The sequence below is a fragment of the Oenanthe melanoleuca genome, chromosome Z (assembly GCF_029582105.1).
Source record: "Oenanthe melanoleuca isolate GR-GAL-2019-014 chromosome Z, OMel1.0, whole genome shotgun sequence".
Lineage (NCBI taxonomy): Eukaryota > Metazoa > Chordata > Aves > Passeriformes > Muscicapidae > Oenanthe > Oenanthe melanoleuca.
In genome coordinates this window covers 51,357,469-51,378,697 of record NC_079362.1, presented here as the reverse complement: position 1 = coordinate 51,378,697, position 21,229 = coordinate 51,357,469, and the positions used below count along the sequence as shown (strand labels likewise).

General features: G+C 39.1%; 1 protein-coding gene across 1 annotated transcript in view; it reads right to left on the bottom strand.

Annotated features, from left to right (window-relative positions):
* The window catches only part of MAP1B (microtubule associated protein 1B), a 70,572-nt gene that overhangs the window by 16,268 nt on the left and 33,075 nt on the right, over positions 1–21,229 (bottom strand). The window contains exons 3-4 of the mRNA XM_056514047.1: positions 8,503–8,585; positions 4,871–5,011 (exon numbers count right to left, since the gene is read on the bottom strand). Of these exons, the coding sequence (XP_056370022.1) occupies positions 4,871–5,011; positions 8,503–8,585 (224 nt within the window). The remainder of the gene's footprint in view (positions 1–4,870; positions 5,012–8,502; positions 8,586–21,229) is intronic.

Genomic DNA, 21,229 nt, shown 5'->3' with positions numbered 1-21,229 from the left:
GCTCAAGAACTGGATGTAGGGAATGAAGTTCAGCAAAGGCAAATACAGGGTTCTGCACCCTGTATTTGGGGAAGTTTAGCCCCAAATACCAGTAACAGGCTGGGGGCTGACCTGCAGGGAAGCAGCTCTGCACAGAATGACCTGAGAATCCTGGAGGATGACAAGTTGACTGTATGCCAGCAATGTGTCCCTGCTGGCCAAGATGGTCAATTGTACCTCTAGGGAATACCATTCCTGAAAAGCCAGCCCCATTCCTTCCATCAGAGGGAGTGTAACCAGCAGGCTGAGGGAGATGATCTCTACTCAGCCTTAGTGATAACACATCTGGGGTGCTGTGTTCCCTTCTGGTCTCCACAGATCACAAAAGACAAAGAGCTACAGAGAGTCCAGCAGAAGCCACAGAGATGATGAGGGGACTGGAACATCTCTCTTTGGAGCTGAAAATGTGGGAGGTGAGCCTGTTTAGTCCAGAGAAGTCTGAGAGGGGTTCTTGTGAATACATATAAATATCTCAAATGCAGGTGTCAAGAGGATTGTGCCAGATTCTTTTTGGTGGTGGCCAGTGACAGGACAAGAAGCAATGGCCATAAGCTAAAACACAAGTTCCACTGCAAAAGAAGGAAGAGCTTCTTTATGCTGAGGATGGCAGAGCACTGGAACAGGCTGCCCTGGGAGGCTGTGGAGTGGCCCTCTTGAAGATGCTCCAAATCTACTTGGACATGCTCCTGTATCACCTGCTCTGGGTGACCCTGCCCTGACAGGGCGTTTGGACTGGAGAATCTCCAGACATCCCTTCCAACCCTAATGATTCTGTGAATTTGTGATTGAGAAATAATTAATACTTCAGAAACGGAAACAGAGGAAAGTTTTTGGACCCCTCTCTCCAAGGAAGACATTGAGGTGCTTAAGCATTTGAGAGAAAGGCAACAGAGCTGGTGGAGGGCCTGGAGCACAAGTCTGACCAGGAGTGGCTGAGTGAGCTGAGGGTGTTTAACCTGGAAAAAAGGAGGCTGGAGGGGGGAACTTATTGCTCTCTGCAACTGCTTGAAAGGAGGGTGTAGCCAGGTGGGGGCTTGGTCTCTTCTCACAAGTAAGAAATGACAGGATGACAAGAAATTACCTCAAATTCCACCAGGGCAAGCTGAGATTGGTATGAGGGAAAATTTCTTCCTCAAATGTGTTATCACACACTGAATCAGGCTGCCCAGGGAAGTGACTGAGTCACCATCCTTGCAGGTATTTAAGATGTGTGGATGTGGTGGTGCTTGGGGGCATAGTGTTGAATTTGGTAGTGTTGGGTAAGAGCTGGACTTGATCTTTGAGATCTTGTCCAACCCAAACTATTCTGTGAATTTGTCTTTTCCAACCTGAACAATTCTATGAATCTATGATTTTGTACTAAGTTTTGTACTTCTGAAATTCTAAAGTCCAGAGCCAAAGAAAATGAGGGGGAAAAAAAGTGTCAAAAATGCTCTTGTCACTAATTTAATTTAATATTCATGGACCACAAAATTTGATATCTAGAGTAACTCCATTATTTTGAAAGTATTAGTTAACATTCTGGTACCAAAACAAAAAAGCAGTATTTGATGGTCCCAGATGAGTAGACAAAAATGAAAAAGTATTGAGATATTTTACCTTATCTCAGTTTCACAGATACTTTGACTTTTTAAAACTAACAATTCAGTTTAATGTAGCTAATTTCTGTTCTACTTGCCCTTAACAAAGAGACCACCAAACTTCTATAAAGAAGTAATTCAGATATAAATTGTCAGTGGAAAACATGCCAGCACATCATCATGCAAAATGCTGTAACCTGCTTTGCAGGGACTCAGTTGTCAGTTCAAGCTTTAAGAACAGTTTTTATAAGGCTGATGTAGATAACAGTACAGCTAAATAATCAACAGAGGAAATGAATAAATAAAAGATTAATGATGTTTGATTATGTTAGATCTCTTTGGGCCTCTCTCTGTGTAGATCTCACTTTTTTCTTTGTGTTACATAACATATTTTTAGCATTTACCAAACATAGAACTCAACAAAGATGCAGTGGTTGTTTTTTAAAAAAAACATTCAAATCAAGAGATAAATAAAGCCCAAAATAAGTATTTTCTACCTTCCTGTATCATTGTTACTGAGTATTTAACCGTTTGACAGGAGTATAAATAAATCTCACCCATATGTCAGACATAGCCCTGTCTGAATGACAATAAATGAAAAAACAAAGCAGAAAGAATAAATGGAGAAAAGGCTGAAAATTATGATAAGGACTATAGGGGAACCATTGCTATTGTTTATTGCAGAATTAAGAAAAGAGGGGCAGCATGGATGACAGCTTTGAAATGACTTTAGAATCTCAACAGTACTCCTTATGATATGTCTCTGATCAGGGCTGAAAACACATTATTAGGGAGTGTCAAATGTAATAAAATATAATTTCCTCTGAATAAACAAATCCCAGTCTGTTGCACACATAAGGAAATAAAACTGGAGTACAGACTGTTTTTCATTAAGGCCTGATTTTCTGCTTAGATAAAAAAAATCATATGGTAACATACTGGGCTAATGAATATACTGTGTCAAGGTCTGGAGTGAGTCCTTTCCTTTTTATATTATTCCATATTTGGATTTCTGCTTCATACTTCTAAATTCTGACTTTTTTGCTCTTTAAAGTCAGCATGCATAATGCAGACAGTGTTAAGCCACTGGAAGCCCAGGCTAATGAAAAATTAAAGAAAGTTTATTCCAGGCACAGACTGTATCTGTTAGGAATAGCAAATTCAGTCATGCCTCAGAAAAAGTATCAATGGATTTGAATTTCAAATGGTGACACTTGGGATAGATAGTAAATCAAAGATATAGCCAAACATCATGTTTTGTCCTTCTCCAAATTCAAAACCATTGTGTGAGAAAATAAATATACCTGAATGTCTTTTTAAATTTGTAATCCTGAATGTCTTTTTAAATATTTAGAGACATCTGTTGAGGGATCCTTAAGTTTTAAAAGTGTCACAGCTAGTGAAGACAAATGGTAAGTTGGCTACTCAGAGAAGATGCAATTATTATTTCCTTCCCTGAATCACAAAGGTGCAAAGAGAGATTTTCCTGTTCTAGCTGTTGTTGCAGGAGCAGGGGAATTGCACATTTTACACCTTCCCACACAGGAGAAATTGAAAATTCTGCTTTCAAGCTTTGCCTGAAGAAGAGTTCTGCATGCTAGAGATGGATTTCTGAATTTGACTTTATAAAAGTATCTCCCAAAGTGTACTTACTTTTTTGCATGATCATTCTTGACCTTAGTTCATTTTTGGCCCAGTGCAGTATAAAAGGCAGAGGCCATAAACACTCCCATCTTACATAGTTACAGAATCATAGAATTGTCTAGGGTGCCAAAGACTATTGAGTCCAACTGTAAATCTGGTGCTGCCAAGTCTACTAGGATCAGGACAGCACAGTAACTCTTTCATCTCTTCACCATGTAGAAAACCACTAACCACTTTTTCTAGATCTTTTTTTCTAATTATTTTTTTCAATTTTTACAAAATGTTGCACACATGAACTGCAGCATGACAAATATGATCTTTCTTTGGTTTTGTGAAAGCTTGCAGGCACATTGAGACCCTGAGGCTTCAGAAACAATAGGCTGGAAGCCAACACTTGCTGAGAGCCACACCAGCTGGTTGGTAAGCACACTGCCAGCCACAGGGATGAGCCAAATGAGCCTTACTTATAGCCCATGGGAGTGTGCCCTGAACACCCACTACTGCAGCAATCCCACAGCATCTGCAACTCATGGCCAACCCCCATCCTTCCACTTTCTAAGCAATAATTTTGTTTCCTAATGGTAATGGTAGCATTTGCCCCTAGTTTTGCATGTAGTCATAAAGTAATTATATGTCATTAATTCGACAGAGACATATGGAACTTAGGTTGGTAATTTCATAGAAAACCAACTCTGAGAAGTGCCAGTGAATTTTAGGAGCCAGGACTCTCAGAGAGCGGGAATCCTGCTCTTTCCCCAGCCATTTGCTGAGCAAAGGGGCTTTGAGAATAGTTCATATGGATTCAATAAGGTCAAACTAGAGCTCATGCAAACCATGCTATTTCAGTACTGAACTTTCATATCTCTGTTTACTTACATGCTCCCAATGAAGAGTGGAAACTAAATTCATATGGATACAGCCATACAGTTTATTTAAATATATATACTTTACATGGCATCTAAATTAAATATGACAGCTTGTTTACTATGGATTCCTGCCCTATGGGAGCTTTCAGACACAGTACATTAAGGAAGAGAGCAAAGTAACAAGTCATGAAACAAATGACATTAAATACTGGTATATTTCATGCTTATCTTTTTGGTATGCAAAAGCTGCAAGTTTTACAGATTCACTGGCCATATTTTAGATACTACTATAAAAAAGTTAAGCAGGTAGATGATGCAAAAAATACAGTTATTCTAACAGCCACACTCTGTTTTATCAATGCCACTTGCTAATTAGCCATAGGCAAGAGCCTGGTATCAAGTCCAATTCAGCTGCTTTGTATGTGCACCTTGGATTAACAACCTGCAAATTTTAAACAACCACTATCTCTTTCCATTGTGGAGGGTTCCTTGATATTCTCTTTCCAAAAGTTGTAATTTCATTTCCCAAATTAATACGTAATTGTTTTGTTAGGCAATTTACATGAAATCTAAAGTAAAATTAAAAAATGTTTTGCAAGAAAGCCTATAATGAAGATTAAGGAGCAGCAGCACCACCAGGCTGCCTGTTGGTAACTCTAACAAGACAGAGAGCCACTTTTAGTCTTCTAGGAATCTCTGCCACCACATAACAATGCATGGAAGACACTTTTCTAAACATACCTCTTGGTCTGTGAAGATCTCAATGAAGTTCTGGAAGGAGAAGGATCCTGACTGAAGAATGAGTTCTCCTGTGTTTTCAAAGCACTGGCCGGTTAGAACAAGGAGCTTGTGCCTTGCAGCATCAGTGATCATTAAGCGCACCTGGAGTGAAGAAGAGAAATGCATCAAGAATGGGAGTAACCATGTGTTTAACAGTTCACTGAGAACACACAGTTTATCTCTCCTAATTTAAAGCCAGTCTCTGGAACAGGACTCCCAAAACATCATGGAATTATAGTGCTGTTTACAAAATACAACGAGAAAAGGGAAAACACGAAAAAAAGGAGGGGCAAGATGCAGTTAGAAAGAAGATCTGAAGAACAAAGCAAAGTAATGACACAGAAAAAACAACAAAAAGCAGCAACTTGAATGAAGAAACCAATTTTTTAACAACAAACTTATTTATAGTATAGTTCTTGGTATACTTTTACAGAATTGTATCAGGACAACCTTGGTAAACTATTTAAGAGCACATGCTTGTTACTTTACTTGACCCTCACTACAGCCATTAACTATTCTTGTTTACCACTCCCAAGGGAGAGACGTATGTGCATGCTAAGAGAAAGTAATATATTCTAAATTTAGCAACAAAACTAAACAAAACCTGTGTAAGATTCTATACTGTTGAGTAAATGCTTTGCAAATACTTAAAAATCTTACCCAACACTGAAAAAACAACTCAGTCTATAGTAAGTTATGAATTTCAAAGGCACTAATTCCCCTATTAAAGAAGAATTAAATCAAACCAGAACAGTGATTTCAGAACAAGGCTATCCACATATTAAACTAATTGAGCAAATGAGCAGAGTCCATCTGGGACAACTCCACGTGATATTGCATCTGAGCTCCATCTCCATGGAGATGACACAATCAACTCAGCTCTCCTAGCACATTCTTTCCAAGGTGTATATTGATTGCTCAGCAATCAATTTTTCTAAATATCTCTTACAAATGCTGGAAGGCTGAGCCAGGAAGGCTAACCTGAATCTCTGCTGAACAACTCATGTTTCCAGTACAACTTGAAAACACACACTGCAGAGTATGTCTCTCAAAGAGGATCCCAACTCTACTATGTCTTCACTGCTATTTTATTAAATAAGTGACCCTGATACTAAGCAGCAGAAAGTTCCTTTAATTAAATGTAGGACTAATGCTGGTCTGTCATTAATTTGAATTTAATAATTAAAAATTCAGAAATATCATGTGTGGATTAAGTGTATTTATTTCTATTTTAGACAAAAATATAGATAAGTGCAAACATTTGCCTGATGTCAAATCTCCCCTGTTTTCATTAAAAAATGTAAAAAATCTGTATCTGAACTGGCTTCCTCTTCTAAGTTTTCTTTTGGTGCTGCCAGCAGTGGTGATCAACTTTTGTGTAAACTCATCAGGCTTTCCAACAACTTCCTGACTTGTGAATCACTGATATTTGTCTGCCATATAATTCCCTTTCAACCTATTTTATTAATTGACAATAAAGTACATTGTGCAGAGTTAGCAAACTCTGACAGGAAAATAAGTAAATAAATATTTGCAGATTACAGATCATAATGTGCATACACTGAAGACCTTAACAGACACATAAATTCTGTGTCTGGGTACAAATAAGGTTTTTTGAAGGACTATCAGAACTTTGTCTCATGATTTCAAGACCACTCAGTTTTAGAAGAAATACTGCAAGGTGACGATTCCATTCAGTTTTAATTGTTGGTTAAAGTACAGAATTGGTTGAAGGAAGTGCACAGCAAGATGCAGGCTCAGTCAAAACAGAGTTTAAGATGGAATGTGAACAGAGACTAGTAGATTGCTGGTTTCCCAAGCTATGGTACAGTCACAGGAATATTACAGTAAAAAGGAAGTAAATGTTCATTGGGGTTTTCTTCAGGAAACAACAATCTCTCCTTTGGGGCCTCTTTCTTAAGGAAAGTGCTTGGCATTTGACAGAACATGACAGGAGCTTCAGGCACAATCATGTGTGGACTACCACCAGGTAAGGCTATGAAGAGCAAGGTTACCAGGTATATTGTATTTCTTTCAATTTTTTGTTTGTTTCTTTGGCTTGGTTTTCTTCTTTTTAGCTGTTGTTTCACTTCGGGTATTTTTGTTGTTGTTGTTGTTTTTTCCTGAGTGAATAGATTCCAGTTCCTCTTCTGGTGAAGTCAGAGCTTCATGGTATCTCTCTGTCTCCCCCAAATGCACCCTGGAAATCTCTGATATATGAAATTCAGTTTCCTATTTGCCACAGTAAACAGATTTACCCTCTGATTTAATTCTGCCACCTCTTTCTGATCGTTTCTTTCTGAATTATATCTATTCAGAGCCTTGCTTAGCCAGCCAAGTTAAATCTCATCTGTCTGACTGTGACCAGTTTGGCAGGATGGAAGTAAAGTAAAGATTGTCTCCCATAGTCTTGTGAGATAATATTTACAGTAACATAGCCAAACATCTTCTGGAGACAGAGGAGTAAGCCCAGGGTTCAGAAATCATTAATGGGTGTCAGATCATGTTCTTCCACGTAGTCATCCATCAAAGGAATGACAAGCAACAGTAACAGAAATAGCATTTCCTTGCTTTTGGCAGTTGTCTCCTCCACCCTTTCACACAAGCACACACTTCATGGCTTTTTACTCAGAATGAATGCATAGAGCTATCCTGGTGAGCCCCTTATCCTTACCAAGCACCTCTAATAGCTTGTAAGGTACTTTCATACACTGTATTTTCGTAAGTTCCTATTGACTAAGGTGGCTTTTAAACTTCTATATTCAGAAATTTAATTTGTTTTGGTCCTTTCTTCTGTTTGTGTTCAACATCATTTAGCTATTGACACCAAAATAGCTTTTTCACCAGTGACCACCAGCAGAACTGCTTTATCTCCCAAGAGAAAGGAGACTGCCAGTCCTTCCCAGAACAGACCAGCAATGCAATTATCCCTATTATTTCAACCTTCAGTCTCACTCACTAAATAAATCAATTTTGTGTTTGAGCTTTTATTCTTTGACTCTACTGAGTTCATAAGGAATTGGCAGTCCTCTTATGGGCCCTCTCCAGGGTTCACTAATCACATCACATACTTTTTGAAGGACACACAGATGAACCTACAGTCACCACCACATAGCTGGTAATTCCTCTCAGACCCAAATTTGTCCCTGGGCACCTTCAGACACTTTTTTCATGTGTAACGCAGGCATCTAGAGCTACCAAACAATGGCAAAGCAGAAGCAGCTTAACCAGAGCTACCTCCACTCTATCAAGAAGAGAATTTAATGTATCATGAGAAAAGGAATGCTGAGATCAGAGGCGTATTTCTATGCTTTTGACAATTTGTCAGGAGTCTGGGAAACCAGGGAACAAATCAAGGGATGGGTGACATTTTTCATTATATTTATTCCAAATATATCCTTTCATTCACAGTCAGGACCTGCTCTCAGTGTCTGCTAAGACTTTGAAAAATAGTATTTGAGTTTGTCAGTCTCTAAGCTGGCAGGCAGTGACTGATGCTCCATAATCACCTCAACTACATCTGCTTCAGTGCCCTCATCATGTCCATTTAATGGAGGTTTTATGACATGTCCAACAAAGTATTTCTTACTTACCTCAGTACTAACTGCTTCATCTGAGGGATTGATGAGGACTACAGTTTCTAAGACATCACTTCTGTGGTGAAGAATCTTCTGACCTGCAAGTGCAGAGAGGAAAAAAGAAAAAATTAAATTCGACCATTATGGTATAAAACAGGACTTTCCATGAGTTTGGTCATGTCTCATGTGTGACAGCACTCTGGCTGACCTGTCCAAAGGAGTCCCCATAACTCACCTTGGTCTCACTGAGCTGGGGCAGGTAAGGGACTAACACCTATCAGCTGAGCATCTGGCCCTGACAAACCAAGTGAAAACTAGAACCCACAATGCTCCCTTCAGCCTTCCACTGGTATTGACTAACACTGGGACACTGCAAGAAGTTCCCTGTGGGGATGGTCAGACACATGCCATGCTGCCCTACTTTATCTCATTCCTGCTTACAAAAGCTGCACCAAGCAATGTCAAGCAACAAGAGAGACAGGGCATACAAATAACGTCTAGATCCTGAATTAGTAAAGTCTGGGCAAGTTTGGAGCAGCCTTGCAGCCTACTGGCTTTCATACTTAGTCTGTCTCTGTACTAAATAGTGATATTCATCTAACTAGGAGTGGATGCCAGAAAAACAAAACAGGACTGTTGATTTTTTCTTCCCCCCTTATGTTAATTGGCAAGTTCTTATCAGGGTCTCTTTGTGTGAGAACTGCAGTGAGATTAATTAGCATTGGATTGTCTTTCAGAAATCCAGACTGGTAATTAGTCTAAAAAACCAGAAGAGCTGTCCCTTCCGAGCAAACTGCTTGGCGCAATATTAATCAATTAAAATAATTAATTAGGCTTAAAAGGGAGTACGGGACACAGACCTATTTGCCAACTTAGAAAACCTCCCCTGTAAAGAGACATAAATTAGCAAGGCTGAGGACAGTCAGGCTGAAAGGAGCTCCACAAGCCTGAGAGCATGGTGTGAGAGGAAGGGCAGCCAGCCATTCCCACAGTGTCCCTGCCTGGGCAGGCTCAGTGCTGCCCTACCTGCCCCAGCAATTCCCTCTTCCTTCCTCACTGCCCTGCCTGCACCAGTCCCACCTTCTTCCTCCTCCTTGCCCCCTCAGCCCCCACAGTGCTGCATCTGTTGCTGCTGCTCTGGGGGACCTCTACACTTAAAAGCAATCAAGCTTACAACTAAATGATGGAAAGTGATGGAGTAGGAAAATAGTGCTCTCAAGCAAAATGTGAGATAGGGTTGTAGTCCATTCTCTTGTTCATGACAGTGCCTAGAAACTTAGGGATAATTTCTACTTAGTTTGAAGAAACTAGTTTTCTTAACATATATTCTTTCTGCTATGCTTCCTGGAAAGAAGAATACAGATTATATATCACAGAAGGAGAAGAGGGCAGGTCTCATCTCTGCAACATCCAGTTTTGATATTACCCTTTGCAATTCAATTTATTTTTACAGTTTTACTTCCTTGTCTGTCAGAAATGCACATGTAAAGCTGCAGTCAATTAAACATCCAGATGGCTCTGGTACCACAGACTCCTTCAGAAGATACTCTGATATTTTAGTTGTTTGTCAGATTTCCCTTAGATTAAGAGATTAGGTGGAGTTTATTGAATCTTATTGTTAAGGAAATGAAAGGAATCATCACCCTTTAGTGGACACTGAAATTTCTTGCTTAATAGTTGGACACTGAGCACATACTTTGCTTCAGGCTAAACTAAGCCTCATGTATCATTAGACATGAACGCATTAAGCACAGGTAGAAGAGAAATGCAATTAGCCACATGCAAAGTCAGACAAAGATGCTCAGCTTTCATCGGGCTCAAAGCACATGATTTGGACTTAACTGAAGCTGCTCCAAGTCGTCTGTCTTTGTAGCTGGACAGGACTGGACCCGACGAGTCACAACTCCTGCTGGCCAGCACAGTGGGTTACATCCCCCAGACACCCTGCTGCAGTGGTTGTGTGGGTCCATGAGCCCTGAGACTGATCTCCAGAGGCAGCCAAGTTGTCTGCACCGTGTACATGTGTCCACTCAGAGATGCACGTGTGACTGTCTCCCTCTTCAGCCCCTTGGCATAAACATGTTCTGGATTAGCAGACAGGGTGGGGACCCAGCACTGGCAGGGTGTGAGTCACTGTGAGGGCTCCCATCCCATGGAACACCTGGGAAGTTTGCAGCTACTTGCTCATGTCAGTAACACGGTCCCATGTCACCACTGGAGAAATATGAAAGACTGTTTGTAATTTTGTAAGAGTAATGCAGGCTTGCTGCCCAGATTGATATCCTGAGACGCTCAGCTGGAATGAAGGAAAGTCTCCCATGGGAACAGTTTTATCAGACAGAAATTAACTATCACAGTGTGGGAGCAGAAAGCAGCAACAGCACCTCATAAATTGGCAAGAGACTGTGATTACAGATTTTTTTTTAAACTTTTTATTTTATTACAGATGGGAGTGGGAGAGCCTGAGACTTGTGTACATCTGGGGTTGCTTTACTGGATTTCTGCAGCCTCTCTGTACATGTGACAGATAATTTCTGTGGTTTGACACAGAAGAAAGGAAGAAACTTCCACATTGCTTGGAAGTGATTGGGTGGATAGATTTTACCTGCTTATAGGAAACAAGTCAAAGTCACTTCTAAAGACTAATTTATAAATACTATTTATGTTTTGAAGAAATCCAAGTATTTGCTCATCTTTTGACTTAATTAATTAAAGCTTCAAATTAAAAACATATACGGTAGATGTTTGATTCAGAACAAGAACAGAGTGAAGTAAATAGCATATGAAAATTGCTTAAAATTGCACTCATCAACCCAGTTACTATGGCCATAGGATCCTAATGCCCCCCACTCATCCAAGTATCAATGATATTTATTGTGTGATTATTGAGATGGGGATGGTGTTTGTCATGCTTCCTACAAAAGCGACAGAACAGTTTTCTTAACTTACACAGGTAATTTTTTCAGACCAGTCAAGCAACATGAACATCAGGGGCACTTCTAACAGTGACTATGTTAAATTTGTGCAAACAGAAAATGAAAATGAATGGCAAGGGAAAGAAACCAAGTCACCATTCAAGTTTTGTTTAACCAAGCATCGTTACTGACACACTTTTTCCTGGGCATGCCTGTGCAACCCAGCCCATGGGTGTGCCTGCTGTAACAGGCTACTCAGTAGAGGGGTTCCACCAGCTTCTCCTGCCACTCCAGGAAGACACCAACATTCACCTGCTCCCTATCAATGCAATTCTTACACAAAGTAAGCACAGAGGAAGCAGGCAAATCTTTCCTGTGGTCATTCTTAGCAGAAAGGGTGAAAGGAGTACTCTCCCTGGAAGTACACCTTCTGCCTGAGGATGGTAACTGTTCAACACCTGATCTGGCATTCAAACACGTTTCTCTGGCAACTTCAAACATCTCTCATTTTCGTGGTAAAGAACTTCCAAGTCTCATTTCACTGCCAGAAGACTGTGTGAGGGCTGTGTTACACCAGCCACCCTGCTGGGTGGTATTAACAGATGGCACAGCCTGCAAGGCTGGCTAATGACCCTTCCCACACACCATGAATATGCAATGATCCCTCTGCAGCTAGGAAGCCCCACTGCTCTGCATTCTAAAGTAGCTTCAATGCCCAGGTCCCCCCAGCTGCCCCATGTCTGGTAGAGGAATTTCCAGACACTGAGGGGAGAAATCCTCCAAAATGAACCATAAAACATCCATCCCTAAAGTTGTAAGGAATGCTTAGCCTCTTGAAGGACAGTATTGGATCTTGTCAGCCACTGTGCTGGGAGGCAATAACTGATGTTCAAGAATCATCTCAACCACACTCTGTTTCAGATTTACCATGTCTGATGAAGGTTACTGGAAGGCAATCATATCCCTTGCACATGATACATTGAAAGCAATAAATTTCTTTGGAAAAGAAGAGCTTTTCACCTAGCTAACAGTAATCTAATAACCCATCCATTTTAAGTAACTTCAAACTGCTCACTATTTCATCTGGTATTTCTAGTGTGGACTTCAAATTTATCCTCCAAAACCAGATGTGTTAACTTTGGGTTCCTAGTGGTTGCTCTATATTATACTCAGAGTCTGGACAACTGGTCATCTGATGGTTGCTATGTATTTTACTAGTTGAAAAAATACATTTCTCCTTGTTTTCAATGCAAAGATCGATGGGTTTAAACTGTCAAATAATATGCAATTGTGATCAGTCCCAAATATCCTGTCTGCCTGGAGGCACTACATTGCAACAACAATTCCAGACCATAGAGAAAGGAACGAGACCCCCCTTTTATAGCAGACTATCAATTATCTAAAGAAATCTTGCATAAATGATATGGAGCACTCCATCCTCTCCACCTTCTTTGTTGAGAAAGGGATACCAAAGCATTCTAAGCTTCCTGCTAAACTAAACTGCAAGCTGGAGAAGTAGGTAAGTGCCCAGCACTGAGCAAGGTAGTGATTTTACAGAGTCACTGAAGCAAATTCTGATGTTGTAAAAATCTGGAGTTCTGTATCTGCAAGTAAGAAGAAAATGATTTGCAGATCTGATGGAGAAATGGCTGTCTAAAATCCAGGCACAGGACCACAAGAACAGGATTTAAGAAAGAGCCTTCCAGGAAAGGTCTGAAAGCCCTGCAGGTGATTCCAGGGACTGTGGAGGGTAATCATTCAGTCTTGTAACTAGCTGACACAATGGGGTGTGCATAACACATAACACATAATTTCATTTATGCCAGAGAAGATGGATTCACTGCCTCCAGGGCTGAATTCAGCCCAATGGCTTCTTAAATTTTGGCTGTCTGCAAGGAAGGTATAATAATTTTCTCCCAGCAATAACTCCTATATATGTATGAATATCAGAGTACTTTACACATTTCTAGGTGAAAATAAAATCCTGCTAGGATGCCGAGCTGATGTGACAGCTGTGAACAAATCTAATAATGAGTTCACATTGCTGACCCCTCTGATGGAGACAAAGATGTGGAAGAATGACACTAACTGCAAAGTGTGACGGTTTTCCTTGCCATCATTTAAACCTGCTTGCTCTGGACACCATGGTAGATTCAGATTCATATCTAATGTTACATGCTTTTCATAGGGACCTATGTGTTATCTCTGCAAAGTTCAGTTAATTGTTCTTGCGTCTGATCAGCTGGAATTCTGAACTGTGTTGTGACTCTCCATAAAGCATAAACATCTAATTTATTTAGTCCCTCTCCTCAAATAAATGGAATTGATATTTAAGTTTCATTTGGTTCAGCTGCAGCTTGCTGATAGTTAAACATTTTTCCTACCCACATCTGATTTTGAACAATTTATTAACTACAAGTCCTGAGAGGCAATGTCCTGCATCCTCCTGTATAGAATCTTTTTCATTTTTAAGCTCACATTTATATAATGAAACAAAATCTGTTGCACACAATTTCATTTTTTGTTTTTGTGTAAGTCCTTATCTGTCAGATCTCATTTGGGTTTATACCTCCAGATAATAACAGAGCCCTGAAAGTGGGAGGCTAGACAGAAGATGATTATGCAGTCTGAACAGTGACTGCAAGATTCAGCCTCCAGTTACATACTGAACCCAGTTCACCAGTCCTTTCTCAGGACTCTTAGCAGTGAGAGAATGCGAATCAACCTGTTTGCTCTAATTTTCATAGCTGGATTCATATTTTCTGCCTCAAACTTTAATACTTGCAGACTTATGAACTGAGCTGTGCTAGGAGCTGTTGCAAGAACTACAAGTGATTGCAGGGGCCTCACTGCTCTGCGACCATTTGCCCTGAAATATCCTGAAGTTAATTCAAGACATTACATCACCTTTTTCACACCCTGTTGATCAAAAGACTAATTGTATCAACTTTTCACACTAAATATTGATTTCTTGCATGTTTGCCATCTTTGTGTGCCTTATAATCTGCTGTCAAAATACAGCCATTCATCAAGTAGAGGCAAACTGCTGCCCTTTCACTCCCATCTGCTAGTGTCGGGCAAATTAGTACTCTCATTTCTCACCTTCAGAAAATTGTCTTTCTCACATAATTCTTGATACCTTACAATTTCAGGACATTATGAAGGACTCCTAAAGCATTAAAAATCAAAGACTACCCTGAAGAGAAAAGTTGAAGCAATTCAGTCTAAAATAAAATAATAAGAAACTTTTACATATTATAATTTTAGTGTCTACTAGAATAGATCTATCTCCCCAAAGAGGGACTATGTTGCAAAAACTGAACCAAGTAGCCTATGGATTTCATTATTGATTCACTGAGTCTCTGGACAGAAATGAAATTTAAACCAATACTTCTGAAAATGTCAATAAAATCAGAGTAAACAACAACAACAACAACAACAACAACAACAACAAAAACCCAACCAAACAAAAACAAAAACAAAAACAAACAAACAAACAAAAAAAAACAAAAAAAAAAACAAAAAAAAAAAACCCAAACATTTGCTGCAGTAGTGCAATCCAATGCTCTCAATATATGGGTTCACCCTTGACTTTGCTTAAGGAAAAATATACCAAATAGTCAGTCAACAGCATCAATTTGTTCAAGGACTTCAGCTGCAAGTTATGGCTGTGGAGCACTAAAATTGACTACTAATGGGAAAAAGGACCAGGATCTTTGTGAAATGAGTGACAGTCTGATTGTTGGAGTCCTTCTTGGTTTAGGAAATCAAACATTCCTGATACTTCCTATGACAACCAATTATTCCTAACACATAAGATTCCATGCTTCTGGAGAAACTACACAATATTCTAACCAGTTGTAGAGACAACAGACCCTGGCAACAGTCTTTGCTTTCTCATATGATGCCAGAGCCTTGCATGGCTGTCTCTGAGCTCTTGTCATTTCTGTTATTCCATTGATCTGTTTCATTTACAATTCACATGACAAGAAATCCCAGAATCCTTGTATACCAGTATTTAGCAGCACTGTGACTTCTGCAAGAGGATGGCAAGCACAGGACATAAATCTGAACTGCAGCAGCTGAAATTATGCTTTCCAAAAGGAAAGTGCAGCTTTATGATCTTACTTGTATGATAAATTATCTTCTGTGTTTACAGAAAGAGGAAAAAAAAAGAGTGTTTAAAGACCAGGGTAGTTTAACATTAGGGCAGAAAGAGAATAGTGATGGGTGTTGATTAGAGGGCTATGCAATGTTCCTAGTCATGAGAACTGCCTTAACCAAAATCATGGCTGCAGTCAGTGCAGCTTTGAGAGGACAACACCTCTTTGCAACTCCAATTTCTGACATGGGCTTTCATCAACAATTCATTTACCTGAAGCCACTATCTCCCTGATGAATCGCTCCTCCAACCTTGAAACATGCAGTTTCAGAGATGCTAGAGGACTGCTTGATTCATTAATTGGTTTGCCCTTTGATCCTTTTTATATGAATTACATAGCATTTTCCATTATTTTCAAGGCAACATATAGCACTTATTAATGCTCCAGATAACTAAAATTTAAGATCTTCCTCCAAAATACTCACAGGTTGAGTGGCTCCCTGAAATAAGTATCTTAATCATGTTGTAGAATATTTCCACATACTGTTTTTTTAAAATCAGACTCTATAGACACTGTGATCTCTAAACAACTACATTCACAATTTATTTTATGTTTAGAACAGATCTGGTAAGTGTGACAGAATTTTAATCCCATAAAATACATATATGGAAACAATATCCAAGGTCATATGGAAACAGAAACGTGAGCCTTTAGAAGCCAACTAGAGTGCTGTAGCTAGACAATCCTTTTGGTTCTGCAAGTACATCACAATTTTGTGTTTTAGAGACTACAGAATACTTAAAAAGCTAAGCTGTGCATAATGAATTTTTTTTTTACCTGACCTGTTAGCTACTTTCCAGAGATGAAATTATTTCATAAACTACTTCTCTGACTGTTAAGATACCGATATTATTTAACACTAACAATGTTATCACTGCAGATCTTGAATTTCTAGCTTTAAAAGGCAACAGAAAACAACATCCAGTGAATTTTGCAAGGACTTTTTTGTCTGGGACTATCTAGGCAGAAGCCAAGCAACTTCATCTTTTCCTCTCATAGATTCTGCCTGTCACAAAATTGAGGCAGGCAGGTAGGTAAATGCGAGATTCTCTGTAAGCATTTGTCTTGAGTTACATATCTCTAGATTACAGAAGTAATATCTTAAGAAGCTCTTAAGAACAAGATGGTAAATTAATGACATATATACCATGGTCAGCCCTATATTTTTAGGCTTTTTCATTGTGTCTCATTAGCCTCCCTCCTGTCCTTAAATCTGAACTACATAGAAAACAGCATTGCTCTAGGATGCACTGCAGAACTGGTCCGTAGACCTGGGGATTTATTTTTCAGCAGCACAGCACAGTGTCCTAGTACTGCATAGAAGCTGGCAGCCAGAACACACCACCATGGGAGACTGCAGTAATGCAGAGCTGACTCATGAATCCTGAAGGTCAAGAAAAGCCCTCAGCTGAAACTGCATTGGGGAGGGAGGAATTAACCAAGGAGGGATGGAGAGCTGCGCAACATCAGACCACTTCCATAACCCTCTCTGTCTGGAAAGAAGGAAAATTTCTTCTTTTACTTCTGGAAAACATCTTGGACCCAGTAATTAAAATAGTCCTGAGCAGACCAGACCACTTCCCAGTATAATTTATTTAAAATAGTTCCTGCACTTTAACTTCGATCAGTTATTCAGAAAAGGCGTCTCTCACATCTCAATTGTCAAATAGCCAAATAAAGTCTTCTTTGGGAAAAATGCTACCTCTTTCTCAATACCCTTATGTCATACTTCATGGTTTATTGAACACAACATATTTCATAATTCATAGGACTGGTTAGAAACTTAAGCATGCTTCTGTAATACCAAGTGACCAGTATATTCACATTACAGACAAAACTGTTTACTGGGCTGTTAAAGATGCTTAGCAGATTTTTGCACCAAACATGCTTGGCACTTTTTCCAAGGGCTGCTTTTTATGAGAAAAAACCAAACCAAACCAACCAAACTATTGGATTTATTTTGACTACTTCTTAAAACAAAGTACGATTCTGCCAATCTCCATTAACAAGCTTAGCATCTAACTCAAATATAAGTGTACTCCATAGGGATATTGCCACTGAGGTCAATGAGGAATATCTGTTCTGAAATCAAGATAGGAAACATCAGCTATTATGGTTCTCCTCAGTGGCATTTAACCAAGCAGCCAAGACCCTTCCTGTATTTCAAAAGAATACCCAACAACCTCAGTTAAATTTATTTTATTTCCTTACAAATGTTGCCATTGCTAAAACCTTTTTTTTTAACATCCTTCCACTTTACCTCCCTGTGCTGCAGTGCCTGGCTGTGCTGCTCAGCCCACAACATCCTGACTGCCTGGGGAGGAAAGTTTTTTCCTTTCCTCTGCAGCACACTCTGCAGATGCTTCTTGCACTTCACTGCAACTCCCACTTTCACGAGGAAAATGGAGCACAGCAGCATCAGGGAAATGATGACGTAAATTCAAAATGTGTTGCAAAGAAATAAATACTGAAATGGGTATTTCAGAAAAAAATTATTTCAGAAGTTTGCTTTTTGTCTTCCCAGACATCCTTACCTGAATACATTTTTAGTCTTTTATATGTCCTTAGGGAGAAGTATCTGAATTTTGATCACTTCAGAAGGTTTCTGTTAATGTTTCTAAATTGCTGCAGCCTTCTTAGTAATGGATTTTTATCACTATGGCAGCTGAAGCCGAACCCAAAGCTCCAATTAAAATCCTCTGGAGAATATTTCTGCTCTTGGTATCATTACCTTACATGCAATTAAATTTCAAGTTCATCTGCCATTCCTGTTGAAAATCTGACAATTCAATACAACCTATAAGGGCTTCACACATAGGGAATCCATACTTTCCCTGAAGCAGGTTTTCTTTGCCATGTATTTATTAAAATTTCTCAGTTTAGATACAATTTTTATTCTTCCTCCTAGTTCAAATTAGAGAGGATTTCCTCACCTTGGCAGATCACGAATAATGAATGACAGATATGTTTAGAAGCACTAAGACTGTTCCAGGAGCCTTGCACTGCAGATTAAACACTTTACTTTGCAGTATTTTAAAATTACTTACATTTGAATCTTCCTGTAGTCTGGGAATCAGCATATTTTTCTTGGGAAAAAACCCCAAGGTTAATAATCCACCCTTGATCCCTGTACTGTAATGCTTATTATGTACCAGAAAACCCCTATGTTGTTAGTCAAAATATCTCCTTAAACATATTTTACATAGTGGGTCTCTTTGAAGAACTGTGAAGTTCTTCTTTCTCAAGTAACATCACAGCCTTATTGCTATTCCCCAAACAAATCATAGAATCATCACAGCTCTATTAGAGTGGAAAACTTGTATTTTTTAATACTTGGGTTTATTTTTGTGCATTTTAGGAAACTGGCATTCTACTGAATGTAGTACTAGTATCAACTAATTCACCAGCTGTGGAATATCCCTGAATCCCTGCAAGCACTACAAAATACAGCAAGATGCTTTTTTTGTAAGCCTTTAATGAGAACCAGGTATAATCTTTTCCCCTGGCAGCCACCCGGCTTCTTGGCTTCATTGCAAAACTTGCCCAAAGCTTTTATTCTGCTTTACATATAAACAGTGTTGCTAATCAATTTCTGGATTAAATTCACTGTCCTTTTCTAGCAGCAACAGCTTTCCTGGTCTGAAAGAGCAGAGCAACTGTTCCACCCCAAGGCAGAGCCTCTTAAAAGCCTCAAACACTTTCCTCCACTGATTCTTTACTGCATGTGTGCAATTCTTCACTGTGATGGTTTTATACAAACTGCAAATTTAATATGAAATCAATTGCCTCTGTGTACAATACAGGCAAATACTATTAATTAATGCTAGATTTTACAGAGGAGAAAATGAGAAGGAACACCAGTTTCTGCACAAAGGGAACATTCTTCTGGGCTTCATTTCTGGAATTAAAATAAGCCATAAAGTAGTCCCTCCAGTCTTTGGCCTTTAATTTTTGAATTATGTGCTTTGGATGATAGCACAACCAGTTGAACTATATTATAAAGCAGAAAAAGACAATGTTGTACTCTAATTAGATTATCAAAAACAGGGAGAGGGGAAAAAGACAGCAGTGTCTTCAGGAAATGCAAACCCATATTCAAGTAAATTTCACAAACCAATTATCCTTATCAGTGGTTGAAACTGCAACAACAAAAAGCAGTGCATAAACAAAAAGCAATGATAGCTCATATCCACTGATACAAGAGAAAAATACCCACCAACAGAAGTCAGAGAACTTGAAACCAGAAATCAATGAACCAGAAAGTGTGACAGCAAAATCTGGCAAATCTCTGAAAATACTTAACATCACTCAGTAGAAACAGTCTCTATAATTTTGGCCTGGTCCTTTGCGAAACTCTTGGAAAACTCCAGTATAGTATGATTGCCTAAATTTCCAAGCTTTATTCTTCCCTTTTTGTGCATGCTTAACTCCTATTAATGCCGATGAGAATTATGTGCATACAACAAATGAAAGATTAAACTCTTTCATTGTCTAAGGGGTGCTATCAGCCCTGTGCTGCTTCAGTGAAAAAACCCCTCGAGGATATTGCAAATACTATGGGGAGTTAATCTCATTACACACTACTAATAGCATTTGTGGCAGTGTTTGCTTCTTAGATCAACCATAGGTGACCACCTGGTGCCTGGTAACTAGAAAGCTGCTTCCATAACACATGCACAGACCAGGCTCTTCTTGGGAGACTAATCTGTAAGCTGCTCTGGCTCTAGTCTCCTGACACTTTCTCTCCCACTGAGAACAACATGTGTCTTTATTTTCAGTTTGAATATTTTTAAGCGAACAACAGAGCTTTGTGAAAAAAGTGAGGATTTTTAAAAGAATCGCGGGTTCAAACACAAAGATTTTTAGTTATTAATTAATATATATTATATAATATTAATAGATGTCTTCTTGAGTTACCAAATTATTACATGATCAGCTTCACCCAGCCCTTTTCAAAAGCAAAATTGCTGCAGGGCTGATTTAAGTACTCTTAAGGACAACCATCAGTGAAAATAAAGACATCTGTATAAAAGAAACTAGGATACTGTAAAACACATGAGATGTCTCTTTTATTGGTCAGCATTGTCTTGTCTGTAAGTATTATAAAAGATAAGTATTAAATTTACAAAGGTATTTTTAACTAGGTCTTCTCAGTGTATACCAATTAAATCAGCAGGGTCATGCTGACTTGAAACAGCTAGTGACCTAGCACACAAATGAGTTTTACTGCAGATTTGAACAGAAAGGACACAATCACTAAACAACTGTTTGCAGGCACCAACTGAATTATTAAAGATGGTTTCATCATACAGATGACACGTCATGCTGTGAAAAAAAATTAACTCTGGCAACTCCTGTTTCTGTATCTGAAACCTAAATAACTTAGGGTTAAAGCACAAAGAATGGTGATCACCAACCTTTTAAACAAATTTCAGATTTCTAATTACATCTGGCAATAGATACCAAGAAGCCTCCAGCAAAGGACTGCCAAGATGCCGCATTTCTTAGTGTCAAAACTAAAATCTATAAATGTGTTGGAGAGTACTTTTAATAGAGCTGATGTGCTGATATGGGCACACAGCAATGAGGACCGCAATAAAAATACAGTTCTTCCATTTTGTGTGTTTTTAAAAGATGTCTTGTACCTGCATTCCACCTAGGGAT